The 17670-nt window shown below is 39.9% G+C and overlaps 1 protein-coding gene across 1 annotated transcript in view; it reads left to right on the top strand.

The window, feature by feature from the left end:
- SORCS1 (sortilin related VPS10 domain containing receptor 1) overlaps positions 1-17670 on the top strand; it is a 340603-nt gene that overhangs the window by 218565 nt on the left and 104368 nt on the right. Inside the window, 1 exon segment of the mRNA XM_033149720.1 lies at positions 9781-9939. Within this exon segment, the coding sequence (XP_033005611.1) occupies positions 9781-9939 (159 nt within the window).

Here is a 17670-nt window from a genome sequence, read left to right on the forward strand (position 1 = left end):
TTCACACAACTACCTATATTGGTGAGTTGAGAATCTGGGTTGAGTAGTATCTCTGAAAGGAGCTGCATTTTTAAATTGGTCACATTCATTGTGAGCATGTGGAACTTGACATTTATGCGTGGTCACTTAAATTCACATAGACATTTCAGCTAGTGAAGAAAAACACCAGATTGTGCTGATTTCTGGCTACATTACTGTATCATGTATTCAGGTAGGATGCATTCAGACAACAATTTTATTCTGCCTTCCTGATGTGTCCTTACCTGATCGATCATTTCTAGTTACAGGTAGGTAGCCATGTTGGTCTGCCATAGTCGAAACAAAATAAAAAAAAATTCCTTCCAGTAGCACCTTAGAGACCAACTAAGTTTGTTATTGGTCTGAGCTTTCGTGTGCATGCACACTTCTTCAGATCTAAAGAAGTGTGCGTGCACACGAAAGCTCATAACAACTAGTGTCTATTTGTTTCTTTACAGCATATACACCCTACCTTTCTAACAAATGTTCAAGGTGCAGCTTACAGTCATACTGTTTCCAGATATGGAGGTTCCCTTTAACTATCATGACTAATAGCCCATGATAGACCTACCCTTTAAAGTTTTCTAAGACTGTACCATCACCACATCTTGAAGCAACAGATTTCGAAAGACTGAGTCACAAGTGCCCTGTGTCAGATGCAGGACAAAAGCAGATTCAGCTTTTCCAAATGAATTTGTTAGTGATAGCAAGCCAAAGTTAAATCCCAGCTGGAAGACGGCACCAAACTGCCAGTTGCCTGTGGCTGCCAGACGCTAATATAAGCATAGGAAGAGGTAATCAGGCAAATAGAACAAGTGCATGAATCCTTTCAAGTCTAAGGAAGTCAGTTCTTTCAGGTTACTAGTGCTCCACCGTAAAATTACATGACTTTCCCCATAGTCTCCAACTATTTGTTCCACCTATCACAAATACTCTCATCAGGGATTTACCATGTCCTTAGGCAAATAGATCCATGCATTGCTTTAAACCACTTTCAAGCTTCTCTTGCTTTCTCTTACACACACACACACACACACACACACACACAAAATCCCCTTTATATTGATAGTCATATTAAAAAATAATCCACTGTTCATGGTTCTGTGTACTCTGAATAATTTGAGTTATAGCTGCTTCTTCTGCATGGGCAGCCTTCCTAAAATAGGAAGTTTGGGTTGCGTTGCTGCGTTGAAGTTTCGTTCTATGTTTGTTTTGAATGTATAGCACCTTTTATTATCCAGAAATGACAAATTTGTTTTCTGTAACATGGCCATTGTCACAGCCTGAGTTAAACAAACTAACAATTCCATTTATGCCACAATGGACATATATTAAAAACAACAACAATAAAAACCACTTTATGTCAGGCAGGAGACTTATTATGTACTCCCCTAACCCAGGAAAAAGTGGATTTAACATATTCTGCGTCACTTGATCTCCCATAAAGAAAGGAGTTCATTTAAATCTCTTTCTATGTAGCCCACTAATTCTCTCTGCTGGGACAGTCAAGAGATTAAAAAAAAAAAAAACCCCTCTAAACTTCCCTATTTAATAAAGGACTGTGTTCTTTGTATTTAAGAGGCAGAAAAGCCATCATAATCTACCAGTGCTGACTTGGCCATAAATCCAGAGGAAGTATAATTCTACTTACCCACTATTTATCAAGCATGGAAAGAAATAGTACCCGGCTATCAGCTTACTCAATTTTTCTTTGAGACTGTTTCATTGCACTTTGTTATTATCATTCATGGTGTTAAGTAAAAGCAAAACAGGAAGATACAATCTTACAATTAGACTGGCCATGGCTGGCATCCCGGTGGAGAACTTAATGCAGATTCAGGTAGCATACATAAAATAAGGAATTTATTTTTTTCCTGTCCCATAAGACTGGACCCTGTTATTATAAGGCTTCTTTCTTTTTATTCTCTGTTTTTAATGTTCCTATTTTAACTGTTCTTATGTTTGCATTTTTGTACGCAGCTTAGAGATACTAAATAGTAAGTGCTTTAGAAATACTTTTAAATAAAATAATAAACACCAAAGGCTCGTTTTGTTTGTTTGTTTTACAAAATATTCAGAGTTGGTTTTAAGACATTTTAGTAGGAATACTAAAATGCATGTGGGAGGGGAGCAGGAGTGTGGCAATAGGACCCAGGCTGCCCTATGCTCATCAAGTATTTATTTATTTAAGGAATTTATTACTCCACTTTTCTCTATACGTCTCAAAGTGGCTTACAGAAAAAGGAAACATGCAAGAGTGGTGTAGTGTTCAGAGTCCATCCACCTGTATGCCTTTACCTGGCAGCCTTACTGACCTTAAGGCCTGCGAGTTCCATCAAGAACAGAAGGGGCAACTGTGGCTTATTTGCCACCCCCTATTATATTTAATCTCCCTTTTTTGCTGTACCTGCTTCAGCACAACAGTTCGTGCCACTTAGAGTGAGAATCTGGATGTGTTGGAGAAAGGGACAAAAGGTGCTAAGTTACTCAAAAGTCAAAGAGTGAGATTCTGTAGGCACAGAGTGAGGCCCTGGTTGAGTGAAAGACAGAGGGAGAGGGAGTGGAATGTCATAAGCGTAAAATGGGATGTGAGCTGTTCATATGGTTGGTTGTTCAATCTGTTTCAATCTGTTTGAATGTCTTGTGCTTGCTTTTACCTAGATATTTGGTAAAATCGGAAATTTTATTTTTTGTTATTGGTGTTTGCTCTTTTTTTACCTTACGGCAGAATTGTAAAATTGTTGTTTGTTGGACCCATTTATTATGGTTTTGTGGTTTTTGCCTGCTGTTTTTCTCTCTTTACTACTTTGTTCCCTGCTCTAGGATGGAAAATATTCAATGAAGAGCATTTAATAAATACTGTAAATAAAAATAGAGCATTGGACTAGAAATGTGGTTCAAATACTCATTTGACCACGAAACTCACAGGGACAGCCGGTCAGAGCAAAGCTTGCAAGGTTTTTAGCTGGGGCAATCAGAATAAGATCCACTATTTGACTATTGATTCAAAACCCTAAAATGTATTTTATATAATTGACTTTTTATTTCTATTCTTTGTGTATCGTATTGTTGTTTTATTGCTATGGCTGAGGGCTGACAAAAATAAAGATTCATTCATTTACTGGGACAGTAGTCACAGGACTACTGTGGGGATTAAAGGAGGAGGAGGGGGAAAAAACACCACGTAGACCACCTTGAACTCTTTGGAATAAACAGTGGGATCTAAATGCTGCAAATAAATGAACAAACATACAAAATGGAAAACATTCATAGTACAGAAGCCTCCTGAAATAAAACTGGTTTAATCTGGTGTCTGAAATTCCATAGGGATGGTGCCTGCCAGATTTCTAATGGGAATAGCAGCTGACAGGATATCATGCACAGGACTGCATTGCTCTCTTGGCTTCCCAAGGCTGCACATCTCTGTTGGTTACTGAAAAGGAAAGGAGCAAGGCAGCAGGGAGCTGAGCTTAGTGTGAGCGCAATAGCAGAGCCTCTCCACCATTGCTAACTCTGCACCCGCATTGCGCTGAGCTCCATGCGCCCTTGCCCCTCCCCCTCTAAGAAACTGGAAGCAACGAACAGCGTTAGGAAGCCTGGAGAGCTGCACAACCCCACCTGGGCTGCAGCACTGGCCACAACTTGATGGGAGTGAAATTGATATTGGACCAACAAGAATTGGGTCACAATTCAGGCCCATGGGGTCTGTCGGGTCAGACTGTAGATGCATACAAACTGTAAGCACATCAAGCCTGTAGGAATCCTTCTTGTTTCATGCTCATGTGGTATGTTCTGAATGTGTGTGAAATGTGGTGGGGCCTGCCATGATCCTTCCTCCCCCTCCCCCATGTCAGTCCAGTGTTGCTGGATTTATCATCTGAAAAAAAGAAGGAAATTCACAGGACTTGGCAATTTCCCAGAGTAAGCACCCCATTCCTTTGCCCTCCTGCTATTTCCAATGTTCTGTGGACAGTCTTTGGTATCTTCTTTGAGTTACTAACAGGTTAAGCGCTTCTTGTATCAGTGCAGCCTTCCTTGCAGCAAGGTCTGGATGCATCACTTACTACATTACAAAGTGAACATAAAAATGGCCAGACCTGGCTGGAGTATGCACGGATGGTGCCAAGATTATTAACAAGAGATTTGCCCAGGGTGACACAGAGTTCATTATCTGTAGAACATTGTGAGGATGGGTGAACTGATGGCAGGACAGCTGCTGAGTAGGTTTTAACCCATGGGGAATGAGGGATTTACACAGACAGGGAGATCCGTAGCTGCAGGAATTTCTACTCCATTTATTTTTATTAAGCCTCATAAACACTGAATCGTGCTTCAGATGGGTGTGTGTGTGTAAAAATCAGTCAGAGATTTGGAGATAAATAGATTGTGAAACTATGTGGGCAAGCTACTATGTTATTAAGATGAAAGGAAAGAACAGAAATGTAAGCTGAACACATGACCACATGGACCATTTTCGAAACTTTTTACTTGTGAGAAAATAAAGATTTCCATTTTGAAATTCGGTTTTCAGAGTCAGTCCCCAATGATGACAGGTCACAAACTCAGTATCTCAAGTCAAAGATCCACAAAGTTCTTTGGTATCTTTAGGCACAGCTCATCAGGCACTGGAGGTAGTTGAAGTCTCCCATGACTACTAGATAACTCCTTTATCAACGTTTGGTAATCTGCTGTAGGGAGGCATCAAGTCTTCAGTCTGGCTTGGAGGTCTATAGCAGACACCCACAGCAAGGTCACTGTTTCCCTCTCCTACCAATTTTACCCATACTCTCAATCTGCCTTCCATGCTCTGAGTCATGGATCTTTTTGGAAGTGCACACACCTTTTATATATAATGCTGCTACGTACTCCTCCCTTCCTGTTTGGTCTGTTCCTTTTGAAATGTCTCTGTAACTGGAGACTTCCATGCTGTACAGGCAAGCACAGTTTTTGAGCTGCTATCCTGTGCAAACTTAGATAAGAAGATGAAAAGCACAAAAATATAGCATATACTCACAGTTGGATAATATACATACTGATCTATGTTCAGGTACAGTTACTCTGAGGAAAGTACCCATTGGTTTGCAACTCAAGCATGCATAGAATTATAGCCACAAATTATCACAATAAAGAGAATTTCCAAACATAAAAACAAAGGGGGGAACCCCCCAAACTTTCCATCATTTGCTTCATCTATTACAGCATGAATGCACATAAAACTAGATCATTAACAAAGTGACAGATGTCACTCATGTTGCTTTATACTCTCTTTGGGAAGTGCTTACTATCAATTAGCAGAGCATCATATTATTCAAAAATTCCTTTCTCAGCCAGTATCCAGCAAATGTGGCAAAAGCCAGAGCAAAATGTCTGATAGAGTAATTTGCATTGTTCAAGGAAAATATTTACCCCTTTTTGTTTCTGTTTATTTTTACCCAGTGCTTTTTTTTCTTTAAAAAATGTTTAGGGGTACTCTCATTTTCCTACTGATATTGAAATACTGCCCCTCAATGAGACCAAACTTCGATTCACACAATGTTTAGGGGTATGCGTACCCCTGCATCCCCCCAGAAAAAAACACTGTTTTTACCCTAAAGTCTTTCAGTATTTTCAGCCTTCCTGCATATAGAACTTCAATCTATGATAAATAAATATAGTCCATGTAGTCAGCCCCTTTCCCTGGATTTGTGGCAGGGCTATTAAGTATGTTAGTTAACTAATCATATGACTTGTTAATCAATGGATTGAGCATAAATTTGCATAAATTTACCTGCAAATATTTCTGAAGAAAGAGGGGCCTTTCTCTGTCAACAACACTTAAACAGTGTAACCTCTTCCCCCAGAGGTGCATCTAGCATCCTCTTAGTATAGCTTTGCTGTATATTGAAGATGCATTTCTTTACCTTGGAATGTGACAGCTATGATCTTGTGCTTGGTAGGGCCATTTTGAAAAGTTTTACTTGTTTTATAATTTTAACAATTTTATCTGTTTTTAATGACTGTATATAATAGCATAACCGACCCAGGGACCTTATGGCAAAGTGCCACTAAAATATTATAAATAAATAAAACACCCTCCCAACCTTTTCTGTTCTCTATTTTTCTTTTACTTACAGGAGGTTTTGACATGTGTGAACTCTCTTTACGAGATTTCCGAAGTCTGGTCAATTTAAGGCTCATGCAGACTTCCTTTTAGTGCCTCTTTTAGAAGGGGGTGATTCTCATAAGTCAGGAGATGCAAGTTCAAAATATTACCTTTTTATTTTAAAAAATCCCCCAAAGAAACAGAAATGTTGTTTGCTCCAAATTAATAGTAAAACATGGAATTTTCCCCCAGGGAAAACACAGGATAGAAAAACCCCTGCTTGGACACAGACTGGTGCCTAGAAAAACAACACAAAAGTCTGGATGAATTACCAAATTCCATTTTTATGGGCTCTATTTTAAGCATTTTTTCTGACAAGGGGTGTGCATGGTTATTCTCTCACCCACCCCCATGTTCTTGTCTACTACAAACAGTAGAAGGATTCTCACAAATAAATAATGGTTCCTGAAGCATTCTCAATGGCTGAGGATGGTTTGTGTTGTTATAAACATCACTAATGACTTTGTATATAGTAAAACTTTAATTTAACCAGTATGGTCCTCAGCTTTTACACTTCACTTTCCTCTGAACTCACCACTGACAACTATTTCCCCTTCACAACCATGTGCATAACCATCAAACTTTGCACAACACTTCATACATTTGATGAAGCAGATACGAGTCCACAAAAGTTTATGCCATCCTTGCTTGTTAGTCATTATGTTATCACAGGACGTGGGTGGCGCTGTGGTGTAAACCACTGAGACTTGGGCTTGCCGGTCGGAAGGTTGGCAATTTGAATCGCCGCGACGGGGTGAGCTCCCATTGCTCGGTCTCAACTCCTGCCAACCTAGCAGTTCCAAAGCATGTCAAAGTGCAAGCAGATAAATAGGTACCGCTGTGGTGGGAAGGTAAACAGCGATTCCGTGTGCTGCTCTGGTTTCGCCAGAAGCGGCTTAGTCATGCTGGCCACATGACCCGGAAAAACTGTCTACAGAGCAGACAAACACCGGCTCCCTCGGTCTATAAAGCGAGACGAGCGCCACAACCCCAGAGTCATCTGCAATTGGACTTAACTGTCAGAGGTCCTTTACCTTTATGTTATCACAAGACTCAGTGGCTTTTACTTGACTGCATGTTTCTGCCACAACTTGTAATGATGATGCAATGAACTATATACCTCAACCAATTTCACCAGGTCTCACAGATGTCCATACTATGAGCATTCTGACTGCTATAGTGGGTGGCTTTCAGTTTAGATTAGATATCTGGAGCAGTTTGCTTTTGCCCCCTGCTACAGAATTTCCAGCCCACAGATTCTGAATGGAGACACTATCAGATAATATAAATGGAAGACTAAATATAGAAAATTCATGTCACTCAATAGACATATTCATAACACTTATACCTGTACATGTGTGCCTGCTTTTGCATGGACATGCATATATCCATGCATGCATACCTATACAAAAGAAGTGTAAAATAGGCAGACGAATATGCTAATTACTTATGTGGGTGGGCTGAGCGAACAGCTAATATGCATCAGTTTTAATTTTGTTTTAGGTAATGGAATTACTCAACCATCTGTCTGTTCATTTATTGAATATTGGCACTGCTGATATATCATCCAACAAGAAGTCATGCTGATATATGACTATTTAATATCCGTGCCAATGGGTGCATCTTGCTGATGGAGCTTTTTGTGCACCATTCATACTGTTTCTGCCTAGAGAAGCCAGATATGTAGAGTTGTTTCAGTGTGTTGCATATTTGCAGGCATGTACACTGGCACAATGAACTGTGGCCAGAATCCAAAGAACTGATATCTGCATGCTGGAGAGCAGAGTGCATGCATAGCCAAGGCTTTATGTTGGTGCCATAGTAGCTCCCACTGCCAAAGAGACAATCTGTTGTTCATTTGGAAAGGCAGTTGCTACTTTGCCAGAAAGAAGTGCTGCAGTTCTGGTTGCATCTCCATTTCTGCCCCGTGTATGCATCTCACCTGTGTGGATTCTGGTCCATGTCCTTGTATTGTTAGCTATACAAAATGACACCAGTCAGATTAAAATGCATATCATTTGTTTATCTGGATTCCTGAAAGCAGAATTAAGTGATGAGATGGGCTGACATGACCAGTTTCAAACGTGAGAGGAAAATAGAAGAGGAACATGGACGAAAGACAGAATGGACGTGGGGTGTACACACACAGCAATTTAATGTAGATTTTATATATCCCATCTGTGCATGCTTTTTCTCCTCATCCAAGCAGCTGCCTGCGCTTTTGCCCTGTTGAATTTGGATCTTCCTGATTTGCAGATAATGTGAGGAGGGAAAATCCAACATAAAATCATATGGGTCAGACATGTGCAAACTGTGTGCGCATTTGCACCCCGATGTGTACACAGCTCTGGAGAGACATTGCATGGAAGAGTCCAGTGCCCTCTGTATACCGACTCTCAGTCCTGCAGATCAAGTAAAGTCTCTCCATTTTAAATGACCAGTTACAGCTTTCTTATCGATGTGGTTCATTTGATCCAATCTGAATCCTGTATTATTTCTGTGAGTGAGGAGTGAGATTTGCGAAACATTAACAACACTTGGCATGGGGAAGGATGAGAAACAATAAAATGGCAGTCTTCTACAGTGAAGGAGGACAAACTTTTGTTTGTGTTTCAGGGTTTCAAGTGCTGAGAGTGAAATACTTTTCACTTAGCAAGTTGACTCAGGTATTTTAGAATGATGTCCAGATCTGTGCAAAATTTCCTGCATTTGAGAATGTAACCGGTTTTGTTCTAGAGAAAGACAGTAGGCATGTCAAGTAGTTTATGGTGACACAGTTGCCTATGTTACTAGGAATCACTCTGGAAATGCAAGCAGCTATCCATAGTGATAGTGTATGTAGGACTACCATGAAATCGCCCCAAAAACGTTGATGTCTGCATTCAGGGTTTCCAATTTCTGCAATATATATATAAAATATTTATTTACCACTTTAAGACACTTCTCCGCTCTCACTTTTACCCTCATTATGGAGTTTTGAGCAATGTGTTTGGCATCACGATGACAGCCCTCTCTTTCTTGTGCTGCTCATGTGTTAATGAATGAGTGAAATATCAGAGGAAGAGAAGTTAACCTTTGCTTTTCCAGTTGAAAATGCTCAGTCTCTAAATTAGTAACACTACGTTAGTGACCTCAAAGTTTCATTTTTCCGTGGCATAGTATTTTACTCAGTTGATGCATGAATTCACTTTCGGAAAGAATAGGGGGGTTCAGTAGAAACCAAACAAAAACTGAGCAGCGTTTTCTGTAATGCAAAACCGTTGAGCTCCTGCTCCTGTTCAAAATGCAGTTATCTGTCCTATCCCATTCACTACCAAAGTTACAATGAACTGTAGCAATGCCAAACACAGTGAAGAACTTAAAGTAGACCGGATTACAAACGTATTTGGAGAAGTTCTGATAAGTAGGATGTTTAGTTATAAAATCCCTTTGCCTTTGAGAAGGTCACCTGTTTTGTATCAAATTGCTTGCTTTGCTTGTGTTGCTTTGCACAGCCATGGAGCTCACTAAAACGAATACCCTTTCATGGGGAAAAAAATTCCTAGAGCTTTAGAGGTTTTAGCTATTTTTTCGCCTATCCTCATCCTAAACTCCAGTATTCCTCTGCTTGATCCTTACAGATTATGTTGCTTACTGACCCTGAGATTGAGAGCAGCCTGTTGATCAGTTCTGATGAAGGCGCCACCTATCAAAAATACCGTCTGAACTTCTACATCCACAGCATGCTCTTCCATCCCAAGCAGGAGGATTGGATTCTGGCCTATAGTCAGGATCAGAAGGTTAGTATCTGCAAGGGGTGTGGTTTTTTGTCAGTGACATAGTACTTCCCGCAGGCGTGGGTTTAAAGTCATTTAAGGAAATGTTTCTTGCCACAAGCCTCTTGCCCATTTTCACAGGTTGAATTCTGAAGCATTGTGCATAGTCTTGCAGATATTTATGGCAAATGGGGTTAACATTATAGGTACTAAATATGTGAAATTGTGGTATTTAATCTCCAATTATAAAGTAACCGATCATTTTAATGGTACATAAGAACAAAGGAGAATTTAGTTTGGTTCACAAATGTACTGGCCTAATTTACACGTCCTAGACTAATGCACAGATCAGATACAATACATTAGAAATATAACTCAATGCAGCAAAAATGCATATTTTAGGAGAAGCTACATGTAGATAAAATATTATTTACATGTGCGTTTTGTGACAAAATAAATATTAAAATTTGTATTCAATATATATATTATTCTTTTTTTAAATAATAATCACAAGTTAATGAAGAAACATGGTGGAATTATGACTGAACATATGCAAAATGGACACAAACTGGAAACGGACTGAAATCTCTGTTAGCAGATGGTCACTGTCACCATTGGTGCAACCCAAGGTTTCAGAACACCCAGGAGGCGCTGGTTTAGACCAGGAGGGGCAAGATTAAGTTAGTTTGTATTGCAATTTACAAAGACTGAATTCCTCAAGCATTCCCTAGAGAAGACATAGGAGGAGGCAGAAGTGGAAAGGTAGGGCCTGATCCCCTCTGTGCATGTTGTTCAAGGGATTGGAAAGGCATCACAACCAATTTGGAAGCCAGGGCTTCCAAAGATTTACTCCAAAGATTGACAGTGGCAGCAGTAATCCAAGATATTGACAGTAGCCTGAATTCAATGGTAGTGCATTATAGTTCAGCATTGAATTTTTATTGTAACTTCTGTGCTCATCCTTGGTATTTATACATGGAACCACTCATAGAGAAGCTGCCCCCATGGTTGGTTATTCCGTCTTTCTTTGAAATTGTGCTCAATGCAGCTAGCAATAATATAATAAAACACATAGAAAAACTAATAAAAATAAGTTGTTGGGTTAAGTAAAGTATCACAAGAGTAATTTTGTTTTTATAAACCAATTTCAGCACACTTCCAAATCAGTTTATGAGCCAAAGGCTTCCCTAAATAAAAATGTTGTTGCCTGTTGGCAGGAGGTCACCATAGGTGAAGCTTGCTGGGCCTCCCTTGATAAGATGTCCCAGAGCCTGGGAACAGCCACCAAGAAAGCTCTCTTTTGAGCTTCTGCCAGATGTGCCTCACATATTGATGGGACAGACAAAGTAGTTTTACCTGAAGATATTTAAACCTGCGGCGGCTCATACTTAGTTTTTCAGCTAACCTGGTCCTACTTAGTTTCTACTTCATACCAAGGCTAATGCTTTGCTGCTCTTTGCAACCGAGAACTTTGCCAGCTGACTAGGGCAGTGCCCCGAGCTCCAGTGGGGAGTGGGTGGAGAGATAGCAGAGATCTTTCATTTTGACAGACAGGTCAAGATTTTAATCACTGTGAATTTTTCCACCAGGGAAGTTCAAACACCGTGAATGGGGGAGGGATGTTTAAAAAAGCATAAAACATTTGGTTATCACATGGCCATGTGAGATCTGCCAGGGAGACAAGGATGTTCAGAAGACCAATGCACTATTGGCATCCTCCCCAATCCCTTTCTGTTTCCAAACAAGCCATTTAAAATCAATACTTCAATCAATGTGTTTTCATTCCACTCTTTTTCTTTTCTTTTCTTCATGGTTTGTGTTAATTTGGTTGCTATTTAGTACTGGGGCATTTCACATTCCCTCTGTTCAGTTCTAGGGCTTTCCATGTGATTTACTTGTTCCCTTTCATTCTATTTCCTTTCTTCTTTCCAACAAGCAACATCCACTTTGATTATTTATTTTTTTGGTTCCTCACTCTCTCTCTCTCTCTCTCTCTCTCTTTTCCTTTCAAGTTTGCACAAACGCTTCTCGGAGTCCCCACCCACCCCTTCCGGCTGCACGTGTGCCTGTCTGTTGCTTTGTATCTCGTTCCAGTTGTTTTTCTCCTTCTCTTTGTTGTAGTTTTCTTGCTCCAAGGTCCATTCTTCAGTTTTGGGGTACCTGTGATTTCATTATTTCAAATTCTTGCTGTCCTGTATTATTAAATGAATTTTTAATTAAGGTTTTCTCCCCCCTACCCTCTTGAGGCCTAGTACTTTTTTTCTCCAGTCAACTAAGCTTTATTGTAGCTCAAATAAGCTCCCAGTTGCGTTGCTCATTGCTAATCTATTATTGCCCATTTACCAATGGGAATGTTTGTCATTTCACCTGTTTTCAGACTCACTGCACACAAAACACAAGGGGGTGTGTGTTTAAGGTTAAGTGATTTCTATTTTCACCACCCCAAAATGATGAAGTTTGCCCTTGCCGGAGAACCACATTGCACATATTGTTTTGAAAGTTGATGGACTTCATTCCCTCAGAAGAGGCAACTGATTATACTTTTTGTCTAACTCCCTTCCAAGTTGTCATTTAAAAGCACAAAATAAACATGATATCTGACAAAATGGCAAAGAAATGTAATTATGTTTCTAAGAAACCAAACCTAGGAAATCATTTCTCAACAAGAAGAATAGGGTAATTTTAAAAAGCCAAGTAAACAGAGAAATTAATGGTGTTTTGTATTTGTTTTTTTGTTTTTTTTGCACAATCTTATGCAACATTGGCTCCTCTCACTATGATTGACAGATGTGCCTGTTCAAGGGAAATAATAGTGGTTTGTTATCCAGCTCAAGGGACTGAACTCAGGCATCCTGAGCTAAGAACACAATCTCTACATCTAGATCTGGTTTATGGTCTGGTTCAGATATACATTGGACAAGCTGGGTTCTTCCACAAGAAAGGATAAACCTTCATTTTGTTATCTCTCCGCTTTCCTTATGTGTAGCAGGTGAACTCACTGCATTCTAAGAGATGCATTACCTCAACACCTGAGCTCTTGTATTTATGTGGCTATTTAAAATGTAAAGTAGTTTTCCATGATAGACACCGTCCAAGGCTTTATAACTTGAGCAGTGAACATCCCTTACGACAGAGAACAAACAGAGTGTACTTGGATAGCTGTCTGTGATTGGCAAAGCTGGCATTGTGAATCCATCAGGCTTCTGAGTGGGAATAACCACCTTTAAAATAGAGTGCATTTATAAATCGAGGTTAGCAGAGGAATTGCTCACCTATGTAAACTGGTGTTTGTCAGAGAGAAAGGTATGCAAAAGAAGAAGAAAAAATAAAAATAACAAGTGGTAGTTCTCCAAGTATAGTGAGAACCTTTTAATGACTGGCTAATGTGATGGGTAAATGTTGCCCATTAGAACTGCCCCTCATTGTACTGTTTCAATCTCAGTTTTCCACGTTTCTGTTAACAGGTGTGTATGCTACATTGCTATTCTTCTTAGCTGTAGAGAGCAACATAAACTGAACCATATACAATCTGCTGAAACCATCAAGAAATAAATAACTTAAAATGTAATAGTCCAAACAAAGCATTAGGCATTTTGAGGAGATAACATTAATCTCAATGTGCAATTGACTGCATGAAATCTAGCAAGATTAAACAGAAGTAGGTCATTGTAATTAATCTTCTAAGTGAGGCTAATGAATGTATGTTGTCTTGGGATTTTTAATGTGCAAGAAGATGCCCAAAATGTGCAGTATGGGGTCATCACACTGGCTTTCAGGTAAAGCCCTGAAAGTTCCCATGCATGCATGTAGTAAATTGAGGACTATGGGAAATGGCTCACATGGATGTCAGCTGCTCTGGATTTAATATACATGCACAGAAATATCTGCCAGACTATACCTAGAGTACTGTGTCCAGTTCTGGGCACCACAGTTTAAGAAGAATATTGACAAGCTGCAACATGTGCAGAGGAGGGCAACCTAAAAGTGTCTGGAAACCAAGCCTTATGAGGAAAGACTGAGGGAGTTGAGTATGTTTAGCCTGGAAAAGAGGAGACTGGGAGGAGATGATAGCCATCTTCACATATCTAAAGGGCTGTCACATGGAGCAAGCTTGTTTTCTCCTGCTCCAATGGGTTCAAGTTACACAAAAGGAGATTCTGATTAAACACCAGGAAGAACTTCCTGACAGTAAGAGTTTTTTGACAGTGGAACTGACTCCCACTAGAGGCGGTGGACTCTCCTTCATTGGAGGTTTTTAAGCAGTGACTGTATGGCCATCAGTCATGTATGATCTAGTTGAGATTCCTGCATTGCAGGGGGTTGCACTAAATGTCCCCCAGAACCCCTTCAAACTCTATGATTCTAATTTCCCTTAATATACTGGTAATACATTTTTTCCTTTTCACTAATTGATTCATTTCCATGTGCATCTCCCCCTGATATGCATCACAGGCAAGTGCAGATTTTGATGGATGGCTATTCTTCAGTTCTCATATTGTTATGGAAAGTGCAAATTTGATAAATTTGGCTTTAAATGTGAACTGAATAGAATTTTTTTCCCATCCCAACTGGCTAGTTCCCTCTGGGAGCTTGCCCATGAGGGAGAAATGTCTGAAGAAGGTCCCCACCCCATCCCACCCAGCCTGGAAATTGCAACTAGTTCTAACCATCTGGCTGTTGTTGTTGCAAAATTAATCACTTTTTATTATTAATTTGGTACTGGATCCAGATGGTCTGCCCATTGCTAGTCTTTGATGGGGAAATGATTCCATCTGAGAAATTGCCTCTATGTCACTAAGTTTACAGTCGGCAAACATAGTCTTAGAGCTTGGTGAAGTGTTGTTGTTTTTCTTGAGACTGAACCGTGAGAAATATATGTATACCTTGTATTTTGCTGCCTTGCCCTTCATTTATGAGTCTCTGCAATAGGTACAACTGATAGAATGCATTTTTCTTTTAATTTGCCCATAAACTATAGTGTACAAACTAGGTCATAAAGTGTGCCCTCAGAGTGAATCCATCAGTCATTTTCTTAACACACCTCACTAAACATTATGTTTTGGGACACATATTAAAATAAATGAAAAAAATAAACTAGATAGCAGTAGGGAATAGAAGAACAACTCCTAATAAACAGAGAGGAAAAAACAAACAGATGATACCGTGGCAGACAACCTGATGGCTCTAACAGTCTAAAACAGTCTATCAAGATTCCAAAGGAAAAACTGAAATAAAAAAGTCAGAAATATAGTCGTTTAATTCTGGAGGACATTTACGTAAAGGACAAGGGAAACATATATATTTTAATGGAGTAGCTGCAAAGCTTGATTCTAGCTGGCCCAGAACTTTATCTTTCATCAACGCTCGGCAAATCCACACCGTGATCAACTCCCGCCCAGAAACCAATGTCCCCACTGTGGAAGGACGTGCAGATCCAGAATTGGCTTCCACAGTCACTTATGGACTCATTGTTAGAACCGTGTTTATCTTACTTGGCTACTAGTGATCACCAAAGAAGAAGAAGAGTGGTCACATGAGACATTGTGCTACCTGAGGTGGGCATCTCTGCCCCTTCTTTGTCCTCTCTCATTGGCTTACCACTTAACTGTGTTGCTGTTGCTGACACAGAGGCAGTGCTGGCCATACCTCAGCACACACACACCCCTTTACACTATGAAGAATGGCAGGCATTCTGGACAAGAATGTGACTAGCTATTCTTTTTTCATTATTACAAAAACTTGTCAAAAGTTACTTTAGTAACTTTAAATTTTTTAACTAATTTTTTTAAAAAGGATTTCTAACCATTGTGAGAAAACTGACAGTGCAGGCAATTTTCTGGGTGACTTTACCCATAATGCTTTGCTCTGAAGGATCCCCCAGCCCTGAGTGAGGCAGTGGGGTAGGAGAGCCAGAGACTGAGACATGGCCAGCATTGTTGCCATGTTAGCAGTAGCAAAGCATTTAACAAGAAGGGATGAGCAAGTGAGGCTCACACTGGAGAGCAGGAAATGATTCCAGAGAGCCATGTACATCTACCTTTTTTTAAAAAAAATAATTTATTATTTATTCCCCGCCCATCTGGGCAGCTCCCAACAAAATATTTAAAATACCCCCCCCCCCAAAAAAGCCCCTTGGTGGGCAGCAATAGCTGGGTGGCTGAAGGGGACAGCAAGGCAAACAAGCAAAGAGCATGTAGCAACAAATTTGCCACCCTCTTCACATGCTGCCTGAGGCAAATGCCTCATTTGGCCTCATGATAGAGCTACCAGTAACTTTTTTAAAGCTTTCTGCCCGACCTGGTAATAGCCCCTTGGAGGCTTTCCCCATTTACTCTACAGTAGCCTTCCACAACCCTGTGCCTTCCAGATGTTCCATGCTGGATAGGGCTGACAAGAATTGTGGCCCCCAAATCTGGAAGGGACTGGGTTGGGAAGGGCCGCTATATTGTAAATGGAAGTATGATGGTCCAATCATCCATCAAAAATTGTGGTCCATAACATCTAGAGGACGCTAAGCTGGAAATGACTTCTCTGTAGAAAAACTGCACCATGTGGCAAGATGTCTGTCATATTCAATGGCTCACCACTACCACAAAATTGCCTCTATGCCACTACAAATCATTTGTGCTGATCTGGATAAAATTGGTCCCACCACTTGTCTAGCCATTACATGGCTCACCATGTTTTGTTTTGTTTTTATGACAATCCTTCTGTGGCTAAGTGATTAAGGCTGAAATCCTACACCTACTTAGAGAGTAGGATCCATTGAACCTTGTAGGACTTACTTCCGGTTAAATATGCTTGTGAGTCTACTATTTTATGCATTTTCCATGTGGCAGCAGGTGTAGTATGTACACTGGTTCTTATCTTTGGGGAAAGATCTATCAGTGGACAGATCTATCAATGTAGAAAAACCATGACAGCTTACAATGCAGTCATCTTGTTTAGTTTTTAGTATTGAATAATGGGGATAAACAACAAGGGATGTTATCTCCAGTATATCATGCTTGTCAATTTGCTAGGGTTCTCTCACTGACCACTGTTAAATTAGATAGCCTGATCGAGCCCAGCAGTTTGAGTGTTTGGGGCTGTTGCTGCTTATGGTAGGGCTGATACCAGAGTCAGAGATTCATATACATTTGGGTGCAAAAGTAGTGCTAGATGAAGTTCTTTTTAATTTGTACTTGTATACATAGCATTTAGGATGAGGATGCATTGAGAAAGAAGAATCAAACTGCCACTATATTTAAGAAAAGAGAAGCCTTTGAGAAAAGAGCATTGATTGAAGATACTTTTCCCTGAACATGTTTAATGATGATTGTAAAGGGACACCACAGGAAAACTAATTGCCGGGATGTTAATCTTAGAACATTTTAAATGACTGTTTCTCCTCTAGATGGATATCTGAAGGTTTTATCGCTATCAGTGGTTTCCATGAGAAATAAATAAATAAGTTCCTAGGTAGCTAGTGAAAGATATTGATAGCTTCTGTGCTGTGTGACAAATTTCTTGGCACTATTTTAAGTGTTTGGATTTCCCCCTACATTCATTTTATTTTATACATTAATGAATCTTTAAACTGCGGAGGTATCAAAGTTTGGTTTGGCAGAATTGCCAATTAGGTCAGGAAAGAGGAAGTAATAACAGTGTATTTCTTGGATCCTTAGATATGTGTACAGAAGGAATTTCATGGACAGATATTTCTCTTCACTCCCCCCACTATTAGCCACCTGGTTGCCCCAGAAAACCTCTACA

This window comes from Lacerta agilis, chromosome 5 (assembly GCF_009819535.1).
Source record: "Lacerta agilis isolate rLacAgi1 chromosome 5, rLacAgi1.pri, whole genome shotgun sequence".
Classification (NCBI taxonomy): Eukaryota; Metazoa; Chordata; class Lepidosauria; order Squamata; family Lacertidae; genus Lacerta; species Lacerta agilis.